Raw genomic sequence first — 19,457 nt, 5'->3', positions numbered from 1 at the left:
CAAACTGCTGAACTACTGACCTTCCACAGCCTGCATTTCAGCGTCTTAACCACTTGAGCCACCGCAGCTCCACTTCTGTGTAAACCAACATGTAAACAGAAATTATGGTTTCTTCTCATGCATGAGCTTGAGAAAAACATTGTTTTATTTGGTACCCTTCATTTCCCAGTGCATAATTCTTAGTGAAAGTCCTTTTAAGATGACTTGCATAAACATTCCACCGGCTGATTTCCTTAGCTCGCTGAGAGTAGTTCCACTGACATCTGATGAAGTAGGCAGGAACCTTTGGAAGTTCATACTCTGTAAATAATTTTTTAAAAATAGTCTGAATAATCTGTCTCTCTCTCTCTCTCTCAAGGCTAGAATGGCCACACAATTCCCTTGCGTATCAAGTTATAAAATATATTTTCCTATAATTTAATTCCAGTCATTTAATTGTGTCCTATCAGGCACATGCAGGTCTCCTGAAACTGCAGCTCTCTTTATGGGGTGCTGGTCTCACAGGAAGAGGATTCGATAGCAGGAACCCTCCTTGCATGGGGGAGGGGTCAGGAACAAGTGGGGAGGCTTGGATCATACCCTTAAATTTTTTAATTATCTAAATAATGTTCATCTGAAAAAAAGCAGAGAGTCAAGTGGGGTGTAAATATCTAAATAAATAATATCACAACCTTTTATGAGAACAGTATCACTAAGGGATTTAAAAATGCTGTAAAAGCATTGCATTTCTCAGAGGTTGTAGGTGACCCTATTAGTCCAAAGCAAAATCTAGAAACAAAAACTGTGAATACCTTTTATTAAATAGAAGTATTACATAGATTTGGGGTTTGCAGTTATTAGGAAACCTAAATAAACCCTGTGATGCAAATCATGGTCACCAAATTTTAATTGCATATGTTAGGCTTTGGTGGTTTTTTAAATATCCAAAGAATCAGGTAGGTAAGCAACTGTTGACGCTTTCCTTGTTTGTGAAAAGCCTCAAGAATGCTATTCAGCTTCTTTCAGTTTTGTGCAGGATGGTCATCTTGGTGGTGTTATATTCGCTTTGCTTCTGCTTCATTTCTGTATCCCAAGAGCATGCAAAGTGGGAGAGGATAAGAACTGACATTGATTTTTTTTTGGGGGGGGGAAGCAATTTTTGATTGTCTCCTAATTTTTACTGTCAGTCTAATTTAGTAGAAATTCCCAGTTAAAATCCATTGTTTGAAGGCATGCAGAGGTTAGCTTGTGGGATCTGAAAATAATGACAGCGTCAGTATTCAACCACTTAAATTAATTCTACAACACCCTTTGTGCTTAGTGCCATAAATTTAGTTCTGCTCTTTGATAAATGTAGGCATGACTGCTATGGAAAATATCTGTTGATGGAAGAATATTTAACAAGAGTATGATTTTGAATCATACGCCACTGCTGGACCTCCTGATGGCAGCTGGTATTTTTGGCCACTGTGTGACAGAGTGTTGGACTAGATGGGCCATTGGCCTGATCCAACATTGGCTTCTCTTATGTTCTTATGTTCTTATTTTCCACCACCCACTTCCCCCTGCAGCTCCAAATGCCCCCTGGAATGGTGTTCCTGCAAGACAAGGGACTATCAGGAAGAGCATGAAGGGGTTATTGGAAGTCTGCACTGGGAGAGGGGAATGAATAAAAATTATCCAGGAGGGGGAATGAATAAAAATTATCCAGGAGGGGGAATGAATAAAAATTATCCTGCTTGCTATCCCAGAGGTATATATGCCATTGCCAGTGTAATCTTATTGTTCAGAAATACCCTGTTAAACTTCTGTAGAGTGTGCATTCATTTAATATAATTAAGTACCAATTTTTGCTAATTTACGATATGAGAATATCTATGCGTGAAGCTTGATCCAATGGCTAGATTTCTGAGTTTATTTTCAGATACCAGTTTAGGTGTGAAGCTTACTCAGTGGCCTTGACCAAATTATTCTTAGCTGCCCTCTGATTATTCTCCCTACCAAGGAGGAAGAGTAGGATATAGGTGTTCAGAACTAAATAAATGACTTTGAAGTCACCAAAGAAAATTCTTGAGATGGCGGGGTAGGGGGGAGATAGTGATCAGAGTTCTGTGCATCATTAGTTGATGCTAATGGCCAAGAAAGGTTTCTTCTTATGCCATGACATGGATCTGTGAGAGTGAAGTTCGTTCTATCCTTCTTCATGGCCCAATAAAAGCATTGATGATTTGGTTTTTAGTACAAACTGTTCTCTTCTTCTTACTGGGTCTAATTATGTAGGATGGGTCATCTCACACTTTGAGGACCTGGGTTAAAAGACCTTGAAGACCTGGGGTTGTGGCTGCTTTGTGTACTCTTCAGATTTCATCTGATATAATGAAATGTTTTGTATGCAGACATTATTCCCAAAGATTATAATTATTTGGGAATAATTATTTGGGCTCTGATTATTTTCTGAGTAGTTATATTGAGTCTACACTTTAGAAGTAAAGGGTAGTCTTATCCTTACTGTCATGAAATGGGCTTTTGAACAGTTTCTATTTGATGTATTTTCCTGTGTTATTATTAGTATTTTTAGGTTGGCTTTACAGAAGGCCTCTGAATTATTTTTAAAGGTCAACGTGTCTCTCATTTTTTTTCTATTCATGAATAGTGTATATGTAACAAGAAGTCTTTATACAAACTTAGTTTCCCAGTGTAGATTAGACCATGTTTGTTCAGTTACATATATTTTTTTCAGGTGTACATAGCTCTAAGGTCAAGATTGTCAGCAAGGTTCCAGGATAGGTATGTGGCTAGCAGTATTTTTGTCATATATATAATGTGTGCAGATAATGGTTCCTTGTTGTCAGTTCTTTTTGTCCCCTCATGGCATAATTTAGTGATCTTCTATTTTTTCAGACCAGGGACTCACCTTTTAATCCCTGGGTGCAACCATGGGGCATGCTTTATTTTTTAATCATACATGTGAATATTTTCTCTCTTCACTTCATTTTCTTCTTTCTCTTGTTCCCTGCCCCTCCATTTTTTTCCTTCCCTTGAAAATATATCAAGAAATTACAACAAATGCTGCTAGAAATTACAATGCTGCTAGAGAAACTCATTTTGAGTCATGGGGTGACTCAAAAGTTGACGGATCAGCTTGCTGGAAATGTTAAACAGACTGATCCTTTTGAGCTGTGTCAGACAGAAGCTTCGCTACCTCAGCTACAGCAGGATCCTGTGCTCAGTAAGGCAGATGGAGCCATTGTGCTTTTCTGTTCTTCTTCTCCTGGTATTTTGTAAACACGGGCCATCTTAAGAGCACTGGGAGGGCTCCAGATTGCTTGACTGTATCGTAACCTCTGTCCCCTCCCTCTCTCTTGAAAGTACAGGATAAGTTTATGGAAGGCAAGACTTAAAAAACTGAACCGAAAATAAGTTTCAGTACTTAGCTGCAGTGGAACACACACACTCCCAATCTTCACAGATTTATAAATTATTAATTAGGCATATTGATTTTAACAAAATAAAAATAATAAACAAGGACAGCAATCAATAATTTTAATTAGCACATGCATCAGTTAATTAAAACAACCAGTTATACATACCATCCAACTGCTTACAGAAGGAAGCCAAAGAATTAAAATAGGTTTGTTTTAACAGTTAGATGGCACTGCACCTAATAGCGCCAAACATTTTTGTAAGTAGGTTTGATAAGAGAAAGTATAACAAATTTACTCAGGTACGGACATATGGTGATTATTTCAGACATTACTTGTCCTACTTAGTCTCTTTTACAAATATATATATGGCTGTTGTTTTTATGTTTAGTCATTATGGTCAACAAAAATATTACTAGGAATGTATTCAGCCACACACTCCCAAAAACTTAAGGTCACTCACATTTTTGGAGGGGTGGTGGGGGAGATGGTGATTTCCTCTGATATCCACCTCCCAATGCTGACCTCCATTTTGTCCCCATTATTGTTCAGGAAGGTCTGCTGACCCACCTCAGAAATGATGTCTCAGTGGGTCCCAGTGAGCTCCAGTGGGAAAGGATGGAAATCATTCCCTCCCTTCTGAAAGCTTTAAGTGCCCCTAAGTCTTCAAATTGCTTGGTTGGATACAGGCCAATGGGTTCTAATTATTTCAGATGTGGTTATGGAATACGATTGTTTAAGTTAAAGTGATTATGCAGTGTGGGCATTCTAAAGTTGTTCTTAAATTGAGAATAAGCTAAAATACAAAAACTATATCTAAATTGCAAAGGAGTTGTTTAAAAAATAATCTGACATGGAGTAGATTAAAAACATCTCTACACTATTTTCCCCCATTGTTATTTTTGATATATTTTGATATGATATATTAATATGAACTTCCAAAAAGCTTTTCGTAAAATGGCTTTCACCAGAGTCGCTTGAGTAAATTTAGTTGTCATGGAGTAAGTGGATTTATCATGGATCTGTAACTGGCAAAAGAACTTCAGATAGAGGATGGGAGTAAACAGACAAGGGACAACATGTTGGGAAATATGTAGTGGGGTCCACCAAGACTCTGTTTTTAGACCAGTAATTTATTCTTATGTGATCTGGAGTTAGGGATGAACTTAAATTTGGAGTTGACACGAGATTATTCATAATGGGGAAAACTGTATCATACTACAAAGATCTCTTGAAATGAGCTTCCCAAGCTAGTTAGATGGGCAAGAAAATGGCAAATGATCTTCAATAAACGTCCGAACAGGGCTGTAGGTATAACTTTCTCTCCTCTTGTTTATGTAGTTCTCATATTGTGAGTCCTTTACCCAGTTATCCCTGAATGTGCTTACAACTATATGCATTGTGAAGGGGGGAAAACATCCCAGCTTTATATATATGAAGGTAGGGTCTAAACATTCCTGGTTAGTCAGTAAGCAGGAAAGAGAAATTGAAGTTCTTCTCAGTAGCTCAATGAAGACATCAGTTTGGTGTGTGGACGTGATGGGCCAGTTCTGTGCTTGGGATTATTTGGAAAGGACTCTGAAATGAAGTGGTCCATATCATGATGTCTGTGTGTAGGGTTGATGATGCAGCTGCATTTCAGATACTGTGTTCAGTTCTAATTATTGCAACCAAAATAATCAAGGCTTTGGAGCAACTTTGCTGTGAAGAAGGGCTTAAAGGTAACAGTGCTTTTTTGGTTTAAAAATAATGACTGAAGGGACATGTGATGGAAATTTATGAATTTGTGCTTGGTGTGGAAAAACAAATAGAGGGAAATCTTTTTTCACTTTCTCATAACACGGGCACTTGGGATCACTCAGTGAAAATGATTGGTGGTAGACTCAGAGTGGATACAAGAAACCATGCATTATTAAGTGGTGGAATTCATTACAACAAAATGGAGTGTTACCATTGTGTTCGATGACTTTCAAAGGGGATTAGACAAGTTCATGGGTGATAGATCTAGCAACTATTAGTCATGATGGAGCTGCGGCATTCAGAGACAATATGAATAACAGTTGTTCTGGGGATAACTATTTTAGTGTGCTGCTGTGAACCTTCGTCCAATCTAAAGCTCTCTTTCCTTTCAGTCTTTCGTATACACTGAAATCATCTGAGTGACCCATAAGAGTTGCATCTTTGTTAGATGGTAGATTGATTGCAACAAGTAGCAGATCCACCTTTGTAGTGGCAGCTTTATTAAAGAACATCCTCTCAAAAGAAGACCATTCACCCATGCTGTTACCTTCAGGTGCAGCTTGTGTGCATCTTGAAACCATCAGACTTGCTATTGTTGGAAACATTTTGCTGTTGGATCCTTGATTTGATCCAGCAGGGCAGTTCTCACGTTCTTATGTCCACCTTCATACATCCATGCTTACACTCAAATTGCATGGCCAATTCTGGATTATATGTGAGATACTGACCATGTAGGTATAACCACATATAGGATATTTATAAGTTTCTAAGGTTACTAGAGTGGGTCAAAAGGTGTAAATTATTCGGCATTATCCATAGAGGGAAGATCAAGGAATGCCTTTTACCAGCTGAAGTTGGTTTGACAGTTGTTAGAATTACTAGGAAAAAATGTTGGCCTTACTGTTATCCGTGACTTGGATGAGACTGAGGCTGAATTGCTACTGTGTACCACCTTTGAAACTGGGAAGGCTGAGGCTGAGGCTGAATTACTACTGTGTACCACCTTTGAAACTGGGAACCTTCAGTTAGTTCAGAATACCTTTAAAGCTTTGAATGCTCTTGGTCCAGTTAACTTTAGAAAGTACCTCCTCCCATTCAGTGCTTTGTATACACTGAGATTTGTATACACCTTGCTGGATCAGGGGAATGCTGTAAACATAGTTTATCTTGATTTCAGTAAGGCTTTTGATAAGGTTCCACATAATATTCTTGTTGACAAATTGGAAAAATGTGGTTTGGATCCTATGACTGTTAGGTGGATCTGTAACTGGTTGACAGATCGCACCCAAAGAGTGCTTGTGAATGATTCCTCATCTTCTGGAGAGGAGTGACAAGTGGAGTGCCTCAAGGATCTGTCTTGGGACCTGTTTTATTTAACATCTTCATCAGTGATTTGGATGAAGGGATAGAGGGAATGCTTATTAAATTTGCAGATGATACTAAATTGGGAGGAGTAGCAAATATGGTAGAAGACAGAGTCAGGATTACAGGATGACCTTGACAGGCTGCAAAACTGGGCTAAAACAAATAAAATGAATTTCAGTGGGGATAAATGTAAAGTTCTGCATTTAGGTAGGAGAAATCAAATGCATAATTATAAGTTGGGGGAGACTTGTCTTGGCAGTAGTATGTGCGGAAAGGATCTAGGGGTCTTAGTAGACCATACACTGAACATGAGTTCGCAGTGTGATGTGGTTGCTAAAAAGGCAAATACAATTTTGGGCTGTATCAAAAGAAGTATAGTGTCCAGATCACGCGAAGTGATGGTACCACTTTACTCTGCTCTGGTTAGACCTCACTTAGAGTATTGTGTTCAGTTTTGGGCACCACAATTTAAGTTGGATATAGACAAGCTGAAACGTGTCTAGAGGAGAGCAGTGAAGATGGTGAGAGGTCTGGAGACCAAGTCCTATGAGGAAAGGTTGAAAGAGCTGGGTATGTTTAGCCTGGAGAGGAGACGACTGAGAGGTGATATGATAACCATATTCAAGTACTTGAAGGACTGTCATATAGAGGATGGTACGGAGTTGTTTTCTGTTGCCCCAGAAGGTTGGACCAGAACTAATGGGTTGAAATTAAATCAGAAGAGTTTTTGGCTAAACATTAGAAAGAACTTCCTGACAGAGTGGTTCCTCAGTGGAGCAGGCTTCCTTGGGAAGTGGTGGGCTCTCCTTCTTTGGAGGTTTTCAAACAGAGGCTACATGGCCATCTGACAGCAATGCAGATTCTGTGAACTTAGGCAGATCATGAGAGGGAGGGCAGGAAGTGTTGCCTCAGTGCTTAGTTCTGAGGCCCTTTCTTACATGCCCAGGGAAATGCTGATTGCCACTTTGGGGTCAGGAAGCAATTTTTCTCCAGGCCAGTTTGGCCAGGGACCCCGGTGGTTTTTTATCATCTTCTGGGAATGGAACAGTGGTCACTGTGGGTGAGGAGGGGGAGGTACTCGTGAATTTCCTGCCTTGTGCAGGGGGTTGGACTAGATGACCCTGGAGGTCCCTTCTAACTCTATGATTCTGTGAGATTATCTGAGTGACCCATGTTTAGGAGATGCATCTTTGTTAGATGCTAGACTGATTCCAGTGAAGGGCAGGTCCTCTTTTGTAGTGGCACCTTTTTAAAGGGACATCCTTCCCAAAAAAGTCCATTGAGCCACCCTGGTGCTTATTTTTAGAAGGTCAGTGTAAGGCAACTAGGTTTCCGAGGGCGGCAGAACTTGATGACTACGTAAACTGTCATAGGTTTTTGTTGTTGTTTTTAATCCATTGAGCAGGTTTTTCTATTTTTTTTGCTGTTGATCTTTTGTTGCTTTTTAAATCAGTATTGTGTTAAGTATTGTTAGGTGCCCTTGGAGCCACATATGGTGGGGTACAAATCCAAAAAACAAAAACAAAACCCAACCCACACACCAACAGAAGTTATATGATGACTGCTGGGAGACCAGGTAGTCTTTTTTGAGCAGAATATGCATGTTAAATACTTTCTTCATAACAACAAAGACTAAACAATACTGTTGAATAAGAAGGCAAAAGAAAAGGCGAGCTGTGATTTTTGAGAATATCAAAGTCAGTAGAGGGCATAGGGGGAGAGACACAAAATATAGATCTAATTATTTTCTCTGTTTGAATACTGCTGTATTTGCTATAACATTAATTATTGCAGTATTGGAAGTTGTAACTGGCATATAAAACATTCTTAATAGAGGCTGTATGGCCTCCAAGGGTAATCTACAAATCTTGGGAGGCATCCAGAACTTTGGAGGACATTTGGGGTTTTAGGCAACCATTTGCAGAACAGAAATCAAACCTAAAACTAAGGAGTTGGCTGTAGACCATCAAGGCCAAGGGTCTCATTGAAGGTATGACTCAGATCTGTTTATTTGTGTTTGTATTACAAACAGCTTTAAAAGGGGATTAGGTAGATTCATGGAGGATAAATCTATCAATGGCTACTAGCCACAGAGGCACTAAGCCTCTGAATCCGAGAGCTAGGAGGCAATGTCAGGGGAAGGACTTGGCCTCTATGCCCTGTTGTTGGCCCTCCAGAGAAACTGGTTGTCTACTATGTGAGATGGGATGCTTGACTAGATGGACCACTGGTCTGATACAGCAGGGCTCTTCTTATGTTTTTATGTCTCATAAAAAGACATTCATAAATGAAATGCTCTTTTAAATAAAAAAAATTTGGACTTATGGTTTGGGAGGCATTTGATTATAATGTTGCATATTTGGTGGGTGGAAGCGGATCAAAGATTAAGAGTCACAGGCAGGGTTGGCTCTTCCACTAGGCCAACTAGTGTGACGGCCTAGGGCACAGATCTCCGAGGGGTGCAGCGAGGCCCCTGCTGCTGCCGCCTTGCTGCCCCCAGCCCGGAGTGCTCCTGCCGCCGCTGAGGGCCCCAGAGCGCTCGCAGCTGCCCCTCCGGCGCCATGGAGCCCCCCAGTGCGGCCGGCAAGGATGCCTCGGAGACCGCCCGCCTGGTGGGGAGCTATGAGGCAGCCTTTCCCCCCCCCGCCACTCAGCTTTGCTTGCTCGGACTGCTGACTCTACAAGCCCCCCCGCCCCCCCACCCAGCAGGCGCTGTCCGAAGGCCAAAGCTTCGCAGCCCACCCACACCCCATAGAGCCTCCCGGAAGCCCCCTTTTCCCTGGACTTCGGGGAGGCTTCTTCCCGGGGCCCTGCTCATGCTTGCAGACCCAGCTGCCCCATCCCCTGACCGTCCCCCCAGTTCACACTCTTCCCCGCAGCAGTCCTGACTGTGGAGAAGGTGCCCGGAAGGAGCTGTGAAGGCGCTGCGGGGAAAAGAAACAAGGAAGTCCTACCCCCTCCATTGCCCCTGCTTTGCAGCCCCCGAATCTCTTCGTCCCTAGCATAAAGTCCAGGCAAGAGAAAGGGGATGAGGAGGAGGCGGCAGTGCAGTGGGATGGGCGACTTCTACTAGCGGCCAGATCTCCTGGGCAGCCCCCCCTGTGCGGAAGCCCTGTGGCGACGGGGGGTTGAGGTGAGAGAGCGCCACCCGCCTCCTGCTGCTCTCCGCCCACCGGCTCTCATGCTAATGAGGCCGTCTGCCTAATAAAGATGTGCGGTGGGGGGGCGCCACAAGGCAACCTCACCTGGGGGGCCCCCCACAAGCTAGCCTCGCCTAGGGTGCGAAAAAACCTCGGGCCGGCCCTGGTCACAGTTATAACATTTTCCATAGCCATGTGGAAGTCATCTAAACTTCCTTGCTTTAATACCCACTGCAATTCCTTTGCATTGTGTCAAAAGCTGCTCTTGCCGTTCTCTTGAGTTTCAGAAGAAGCATAGCAAGCAGTGCAGTGGTGGTGGAAAGTGCCGTCAAGTCACAGCTGACTTATGGCAACCCCATAGGGTTTTCAAGGCAAGAGACATACAGAAGTGGTTTGCCATTGCCTGCCTCTGCATCACGGCCCTGCTATTCCTTGGAGGTCTCCCATCACATGCTGGCCAGGGCTGACTCTGTTTAAGTTTCTGAGATGTGACAAGATTGGTCTAGCCTGGGGTATCCAGGTCAGGGTGCAGTTCAGTGATGTACTGCCAGAAGTGAGGTTCTAGAACCTGAACTGCACATACAGAATTCCTGTGTGGCTGTTTGGGTCACAGCCAAAGCCAGGGGCACTAAACCATGGTGTGGGTGCTGTACAGCAGACCATTTGGCTTCACACACATGGGTGGTTGTCTACCCAAGATACCGAGGTGAGTCCCTGAGGCACTGTAGCACCACCGGGGCTCAACTTGCTCTTGCTGGCTAAGAACTATCTTTGCCTGTTCCCCCCCCCCCCTTACTGGTGCAGCAACATTTTTACCGGTAAGCATTGTGGGGATAATTTTTTTTTGTGCTCCGGCCAAATAAGTTGCCTACCTTGGCCTAATTGTATGATAACAATTCAACATGCTGGCTTCTGTTTTTCTGAATCTTTAATCTGTTTTCCTTAAAGGGAAGGTTTTAGGTTTTCATCTCAGGAAGCTGCTTCAAGTTTTGGCGATGATCGATTGTTAATAGAAAAGTTTATTGATAACCCTCGACACATAGAAATTCAGGTTGGTATTTTTCCCCACACGCATTCAATATTCTTGTTGAATTGTTGAAACTGATGGCTGAATTGACAATGTTTAACCCAGTCCTTGCAGTCATGTAGCATTACAACCCAAACTTTCTTAGTATGTAGTAACATCCAGGTTCTAAATGCAGTGCCCAGAATCCAAAGAACTGGTCAGGCTTGCCAAGGGTGCTTTGGACTTACATTTGTAAAAAGCACCTTCACAGTGTGTATAAAAGCCACTTCTGAAATGGTACGGAAGGGAGTAAATTAAACAAAAAATGAAACCCATGCGAAAATAACGAAAAACATTCAACAGACAATATAATGATATGAACTTATTAGAGTGGTGTAGTCAAATTTGGACTTTTCACTGTTTTCACTGTTAGATAAATTTGATTTGGACTATTTCTGAACATTATTTATGAATTTAGACCATGTATTTTGTATTTTTGAGTTACTAATTTGCATTGTATACATTGTATTTTTGATAAACTGCACCACTTATATAAGTTCATATCATTATATTGTCTGTTGAATGTTTTTCGTTATTTTCGCATGGGTTTCATTTTTTGTTTAATTTACTTTTGAAATGGTAGCAGTACTTCCAAAGCAGTTTAACCATGTGGCTTAAGTTTGCTATTCACTGGACATGTGCAAATCCCTTCCTATTACTCTCTTCTCTACTTCCTACAAATCTGGGCAGAACTGGACCCCCACAGGTGCTGCAAAACTGTTTAACAACAGTTCTTCTTTGGGGAAATTTTCCATATTCAAAAAAGTTCCATTAAGTGGTATCTCTTGGCGGTATCCTTATTGTGTATGCCCCAAGAGGTCTTTGGCCTTGCTTGCTTTATTTATTTTAAGTTATTTTATTTTCAGCAGCACACAGGGCTGCATGGTGAATTGCTTTTGAAATGAGGATTGCAGAAACAGTTTGTTATGTGGTGTGGAGGTTCGCTATTCAAAGAATAAAAACTGGAAATCCCTCGGGAAATGCATAAAGTAAGTCTGTCTGGAGATGCCACTGGACTCAGAACCAGAACCCCCCCAGTCTCTCTAGGAGCTCCTAGCAGCCCCACCCCTGCTGACAGAGAGCCCAGCATTGTCCTGGGTGACAACATGGGCCATGGAATGGCCAAGGTTGATAGTTCTCGGACAGGGGAAGAATGGCAGAGCTGCTGGCTCTTACCTGGCAACATGACTCCAGGCACAGGTGGAAGAGCTGGCTGGGGCAAAATCACCACCCTCCCTCAGGGAGAGGCCAGGTATACCCACGGGAGGGGGGCAGGGCTATTTGGACCTTTAAAGGAAGGTTCCAGGGAGAGTGTAAGGAAAAGGGGAGGGAGCAGGTCTGGGGCAGCAAAAGCTGTGCTCCTTCCCCATTCTGAGGGCTGGGGAAACCCAATAGAAATGCCCAGCAAGATTGCTAAGGGCAAGCCAGTGGAGCTGGAGGAGCCTCACAAGTCTATGGATCCTGGACATAGAACTTTAGCTTCTTCTTTTTTTAAAAAAAGTCACGTTAATATGTTTTTTTCTTGTCAGATGCTCCCAGATTTTTTACTTGACTCAGAGTTGGACTATTGTTCTGAAATACTTGGGTTAAAATTTGGTATTAGTTTTTTAAATTTCCCTGCCCCCCAAACAATGATCTTGGATGTAAAGATCCTGCTGGCTGAGCAGAAAGTGCTTCTGCTCATGTAGGGGTGATGCTGCTTATTTTCTCTTTTCTTCCATATTTAGCCTTCTCTCTATATTTAGCGCCCTCTTCCTGAAAACTGGCTCCAGAGGGTTGGGAGAACCGTCTAGAGTATGGAGATGTAGAAGGGAAGGCACTGGTGAAATCAAGCCACAAACATAAGTGCTTCTGCTAACATTTTGGGATGTTTTGTGGCCTTGGGATTATCTGGTTCAGACATCAGTTAAAAATCTTTGTTCAGGAAAGTGAAATGAGTAGTTTAGCTAGTTTTTAAATATAGGTTTGTGTCTGTCATATTTTCATCATTTGTTGGAAAAGGTACTGTTGTTAACTATAGCCGCAGAATGTATAGAGGGAAGAATTGTTCAGATCCCCTTCCTGTTAGATGTAAGAGCCCCCAAGAGGAATAAGACTGATCTGAACATATTTTTAAGTACGTTTTCCATTAGATTCATTTGGCTGCTCGTAAATACAGTCCACTGGATGAGGGTACCAAAGTAACAGGATTTATATTTATTACTTATGTGAACTTCATTGTCAATAAAATATAGATTTTATAAAATGTGCCTATTTTTGCCGATGAAAATCCTTAGAGATCAGCTTGCTTGGGAAGAGGTTAAGTTTGGTTTTTAGTGTTCTTACAACTATGAATCTAATTCAGCAAAACTGTAAAGTCCTTTTCTGATTCCAGGGAAAATTCCCAACCTGTAATGTGTTCTACAAATGAATTGGGCCATGTTGTCATGATTAATGTCACAATAGTTGACTGTCTCATGTCTTTGACCATCTGATCCAAACTCCCATTCTTTCTGTGGTCTTAGGGAGATACATTCAAATAAATACAGTCCAATCCGGTCCAGTCCACCTGTTTATTCCTGAGGGGTGGACATATGATAGGCTGACACTTTATCAGGTGGGAAATTCTCCCTTGAATGAATGTCTAAACATGTTCTGGGAGTCCTTGAATAATGTCTCTGTCTCTGTCTCAGATGATTGATTTTTGTATAATTAATTTTGTTATTTTAATTGAATAATTTTATTGATGTTGCTGGTATTGAGAGAGAGAAACAACGCATTTACTTATTAAAAGTGACCTTTTATTAGGTTTTGGCTGATAAGCATAACAATGCGTTATGGCTGAATGAAAGAGAATGCTCCATTCAGAGGAGAAATCAGAAAGTCATTGAAGAAGCACCAAGGTGAGTATTAGCACTTTTCATGAGTACATACAATTCTTTAGGTAGTGTTGTTTTTTAATTACATAAACGGTTCAGTATAGATGTACAGTATAGTAGAGAAATGAGTAGGGATGCATAAACTGCTCATCTAGTGTTATTCCCTTTCATGGGGTTGGATAGACACAGATGATCTCCAGTGGCACAGAAGCAGATACCTTGGGAAAGGGTGAAAATTTCCACAGTCCCCCCCCAAGCTCTAGCCCCTTGTACCGCATTCTGCACTAAGAGTACCCCAACTTTTAGGCATTACTTTTTTTGATGCTACAGGGGGTTGTATCAAAAAAGTTGGAAATCTGCTCCATGAGTTCTGCACCGCTCCTAGTTCTTAGGTTCTAACCTATATTTCTTAGCACAGAAATTGACAGAAGGCTGTAATAAAATTCTGTTTTGTTTCAGTATTACTTTGCAGTAATATTTGGTGCCATGCATAATTCTGTGCTGTGAGACATGGGCTTGTGAAAGCTGTTCAAACCAGAGAAAAGGAATTATAGTTTGGCATTTCCGATTTGGAGGCACTGGAACACCTTTAGAAAATAAACAGATGGGCAGCAGTAATGTGTAGAATGACTCAGAGCTGCCTTAGCTAACAGAACTACCTGTCTGTTAAAAGCATAACGTTACACGCATGCTGGATTTTTTAAAGGGCTAAAACTCCCGACAGAAACAGATACGGTGCCTGTTGAGATGATACCCCCCCCCCCCCGGATATGAGTGGTGAGACTTCAAGCAGGGTGTGGACTGCTGCACATGCTGGGAGTTCCCATGTTGACACACAAACAGAGTGTCTCCCAGTTTGAGCATTACTTTCTATGATTTGGATTGAGAGAAGTGCAAGGTTGTTTCTGCATGTGTATGTTGTCCTTTTTGCAGCCTCCTTCTCCCCCCTTGGAAAGCCTCCCGACACCTGGGAGCACTGGGGAGCAGCACCTCATATGGCATAAGGGGCAGCTGTTGGATGCTCAGATTGTCCACCCCCATGCCGTATGTGCATGGGCTTCTCTAGATCTAAGATTATGAGTGTGATGAGAGTGCAGGAGGGAGAGATGTGATTCAGAGGTTCTCCTCTGATTTCACCACAAATAGAGGTTGCGGAGTGTGTCTGTGTGTGGGGGGGTGGGGGTTGTCATTGGAATAGGCCCTCTGCCATGGCCACCTGACCTGTTAACTGAAAAAAGGGTTTCTATTTTATGGTTTTGATGTGAAGCCTGAAGCTAAGTCTTTCAGGAGGTATTTGTGAAGTCTCTAGTTCTTTCAGCGTGGAAATAGAGTCCCTCTCCCTTATTCCTGTTCCATCTCAGTCTACTCCTACTCCTCTCCCTTCTCTAGTGTGTCTTGTCCTTGACTGTGAGCTAGCAGATTGTCTTTATTTATGTTTTATTCCTGTACAGCGCCTAGTTACTTTTTAGGCGCTTAATAAACACAGATTTTCAACCATTTTGTGCACAGGAAATGTCTTCTGTTGTAGAGTTCTGTTAGAATTCTGATTCTCTGACTCCCCTGCTGTTGGGATTATTACATTTGTTTGATTTACCACTCTAATATGAGAAGTGTGATAAAATACTTGTTGGTCTTTGCTTTCTAAGTGGGGTGGATGGGAAGAGAGACAGATTGTCAAATTTCAGTTTTAAAAATTCTGTATACGCTTGTGTACCCAAATCAGCTTCTCAGCATGAGGACGGGAGCAACCTCCTCCATACTTTGATAGGTAAAACTTCCAAAACTGCTGCACATAAATCTGAATGTGTATTATAGAAGCATCATCTGAATAGTGTGAAGAAATACATCCAGCATACATGTTTTTCCTCCCTGTGTTTTCTGAGCCTCTGGCCTCAAGAAGGTGATATATTTAGTGTCCTGTAGAGAGGAAACTCACTGGATAGGGATCAGTCTTCACAGAAGTTCTCAAAAGGGTTTCCACAACTGCACTCTCAGGAAGGAGAAACAGCTGTGCCCCGGGTGGGAGAGGGGGGCACCTTGCTGCGTGGAACAGATGAATCAAGTAAGAAAAGCAGAAAATTAAAACTTTCAGCTCTAAGGGTAAAGTTGAAAGAATAATTTAAGCTGCAAGCTGTTACTGTCATTGGATGTCACATTCTGTGTTATAGGCGAAAGTTAAAACAGCAAGACAATTCTGTGTGAAGCTTTACAAATTCTCATTTCAAGATTCCCCTCCCCCCTCACATACCCAACCCCTCCATCACTAATGCCTTAATTTGTTCTCTATGGAAACAAAAACATGGCAAATGGGAGTGCTGCATATTAAACTATTAACTGAAGTTTTTTTAAAAAAGAATAATGTGCTTTGTTTAATTGAGGAGGCTATGATTCTGAAAATGTACATATGCAGGTGCATGCATTCAAGTATGTGTATTACATTCGCATCTTCAAAATATTGAACTAATTTATGCTAAGACTGGAAATAGCATACATGGTAATTGTGCTGGTGCACTTATTTTGTGGCTTAGTTTGTTTCTTGCATGTTAAGAATTTAGGGTAAGCTCCTGCTTGTTAAAAAACGAAAGACAAACCAGTTGTCCAAATGGGTGTTTCAAAGAGATGTTGACCATTGACTCTCCCTAAATTCGGGTGTGGAAAAACTCAGGGGAGGGGAACAATATGGATCAGGGTCATGATACTGGGGAAGTGGGGCTTAACTCTCCCTCTTTGCCATTTTCCTAACCAAAAATTGCTCCTGGCTGCTTTTAGTGACAGTAAAGACAAAAGGCGGGCATAAAGACAAAAGGCAGGTGCTGTGAGGATAAAAACTGAAGAGCTGAGAACCTTGGAGGACGGGCAAGGGTAACTTGGGAGAGAAAGAGATAATAAAGGGACACTTATGGTTGATAAATATTTTGTCCATTTTTCACACGGAAAGCAGGTCTGTGGAATGAGGAAGAGCTCTCTTAATTCTAACATTAATCATGTTTATTAAGTGAGTGAACATCACAAAAGTTGTTTAGCATCCATAACAGAAGTATGTGTTCACGTGCTAGGCTGAATAAGGGGTTGGATGCTATGAACCCCTACCTGCAGGTTTTCTTCCAATGGAGAGAGAATTCCTTTGGCAAAGAAAGACTTGTCTTCCTTAGATGAAGCCTTTCACCATCAGAAAAAGTCATTATTGGAAAAAGTATTTCTCTGTTGAAGGAAGACTTAGTGGAGTCATAGGATCCAACCCCATGTATCTAATGCAAATTCCAGTTACTTTATGTTACGCTCCCTTACCCCCACTTATATTTTGGTCTCAAAGGTATAAACAGTCTGAAATGCTACTGTCTAAGTTTAAGATTTTTCCCTCCCTACATGTGTAAGCACTTTTTTGGATCCCAAGACACGCAGAGCAATGGGAGAACAAGCCGTAGCTCTCGCCAAAGCTGTAAAATACTCATCTGCTGGAACAGTGGAATTTCTGGTGGACTCAAAAAGGAACTTCTATTTCTTGGAAATGAACACTAGACTTCAGGTACTGCATTTAGGGAAGGCGGTGGTGATGGTTGGGGAGAGAAGAGTACTTTTAATTGTGTGTGTGTGTGTGTGTGTGTGTGTAGATTTCATATAATTCAAACATTGCATGTTTTTTTATCTTGCTGCTTCAAATTCATAGCCAAGTAACACTAAGAGCTTTGTTTGTGTAATACTCCTCACCCCATCCTCTTAAACGTATGGATATATGATATTTAATATCAGAAACCATGTTTTTTACTTAAAATACTAGCCCTCAGAAAGATAACTGTTTTACTTAAATCATATGGTAGATGTATGTGTTTGCCAGTTACTGTATTTGCCATACAGAAATGAGGCATTTGGATTGTCCTCTTGGGCTATAGTAAATGGAGTTGGGGATGCTTTAACTGAAAGTATTAAAGATTAACATTTGAACATACAAAGTTTGGGTCACGATGATGTCACCATAGAAATCCAGGGAATTGAAGTGAGTCGTGGGAAAGCACACACTAGTAAATTTATCCATAAAAATTCTTCCCAATGTCTGTAAATGTAAACAGGTTTGCGTATTTCATCTTTGCTGGTTAGTGGTTTTGCAGGGTATTTAGAATTTCTTCTGGTCTGAAGTATTTTGAAATTGGAATAAAGTGTTATCTTTAGAATTACCAGAGGATCTTTGAGAATGGTTATGAACATGTGTGTCAAATGCTTATTTTAGCTGACTTAAGAGAAAACTGAAAACTATGAACGGCTGGTATCTGGCACCCCATAGATTATCTTGTATATACCCTGTATACCAAGAGTTGTGCAGCATCCAACTTTGGGGGATATTGTACCTGTGTTTTAAAATATGTGAAGAGTTAAGACATAGTTGCCAAGGTTGTCCCTGAATGGCGTTGTGTTCTAGCAGGAAGGCAACAGTGGATACTTCTGACATTCTGTGCTCCACTTGTCAACTTTAGGATGACTTTGCCTGTGAACGAATGTCTTTTCAGAGACATGCAGATGGTAGAGCTAAGTTGTCACCACTCATGTGAGTTGCATTTGGCAATTTTTGAGTGCCCCAATAGTTTCTGGCCAGATCAGTTTTATAACGCTCCTAGTTGTATACTGGAAAAGCCACAACAAGCTCTGAGAAGTATGACTGTTACTATTGCAGTAGAGAGTTTCAGGTGGGTAGCCATATTGGTCTGCAGTAGAAGAGTGAAACTAGAGTCTGGCAGCACCTCAACAACAAGATTTCAGGGTATAAGCTTTTGAGGAGAGCTTTGACTCGTGAAAGGAGCTGCGGTGGCTCAAGTGGTTAAGATGCTGAACTGCAGGCTGGAAGGTCGGTAGTTCAGCAGTTCAAGACCCAAGTGGCGCATGACGGAGTGAGCTCCTGTCTCTGGTTCCAGCTCCTGCCAACCTAGCAGTTCGAAAGCAAGAAATTGCAAGTATATAAATAGGTACCGCTTCGATGGGAAAGGTAACAGCATTCCGTGTGCCTTGGCGTTTAGTCATGATGGCCACATGATCACGGAAACGTCTTTGGACAGCGCTGGCTCTTCGGCTTGGAAACGGAGATGAACACCGCAACCCTAGAGTCTGATTTGACTGGCTTTCGAGCAAGGGAAACGTTGACTCGTGAAACCTTATACCCTGGAAATCTTGTTGGTCTTTGAGGTGCTGCTGGACTCGAATCTTGTTCTTCTGCTGCTTTATTGCAATAGGTGTCTGTATGTTTGTCTGGTTAGTAGTGCCCAGATGAAGAAATGTGCTGTTCTCTCACACAGCAATGTTTCTGAAACATTTCCAAAGTAGCCTTTTCAATTTAGATCCTATCTACCGCATGTAAGTATCTGAATAGCACTTTAAAATGGAATACATTTAGTTTGCCACAGGAATGACATTGAGTAGACCACAAGCTGGTGTTACTGAGGCTGAATGCATGCACATTTAAGGGTTTATCTGTCTGTGCAGGTGCCAGTGATTAGTCACTGTGTTGATAGTTAAAGGATTTCCACCGAGTACTATGTTTCCAGTGTTTGTTTTCCACCAAGCACTTGTACACATCTGAACAATTTGCAAGAACCAGGAATTGTGTGAAGACCAAGACAAGGGTGCAGTCCCTACCACAGCATTGTTGTTGTTGTTTCTTGCATTTTTCATATGGGCATGTGTGTGCATGTGAGTGTGTGTGCACTTGGAAGTCATGGTGACCTCTGGTGACTGACCCCCTACTGGGGGCCTGGAAGATATTCAGAGAGGTGGCTGAATAAAGCCTGCCCCCACCTCCCGACTGCTGGCATTCCAGGGAGGTCTCTCATCCAAGTACTTGCCAGAGTCAACCCTGCTTAGCTTCCGAGTAGGGGTGTGCAAAATTATTATTATTATTTTT

At 41.8% G+C, this 19,457-nt stretch overlaps 1 protein-coding gene across 1 annotated transcript in view; it reads left to right on the top strand.

Annotated features, from left to right (window-relative positions):
* Nucleotides 1–19,457, top strand: part of PCCA (propionyl-CoA carboxylase alpha subunit) — a 331,566-nt gene that overhangs the window by 112,233 nt on the left and 199,876 nt on the right. Inside the window, exons 10-12 of the mRNA XM_015415102.1 lie at nucleotides 10,595–10,697; nucleotides 13,500–13,594; nucleotides 16,946–17,096. Coding sequence (XP_015270588.1) covers nucleotides 10,595–10,697; nucleotides 13,500–13,594; nucleotides 16,946–17,096 — 349 coding nt within the window. The remainder of the gene's footprint in view (nucleotides 1–10,594; nucleotides 10,698–13,499; nucleotides 13,595–16,945; nucleotides 17,097–19,457) is intronic.

The sequence above is a fragment of the Gekko japonicus genome, unplaced genomic scaffold (genome assembly GCF_001447785.1).
Source record: "Gekko japonicus isolate JY-2015 unplaced genomic scaffold, Gekko_japonicus_V1.1 scaffold52, whole genome shotgun sequence".
In the NCBI taxonomy this organism is placed as follows: Eukaryota; Metazoa; Chordata; class Lepidosauria; order Squamata; family Gekkonidae; genus Gekko; species Gekko japonicus.
This window is presented reverse-complemented; position numbering and strand designations above follow the sequence as displayed.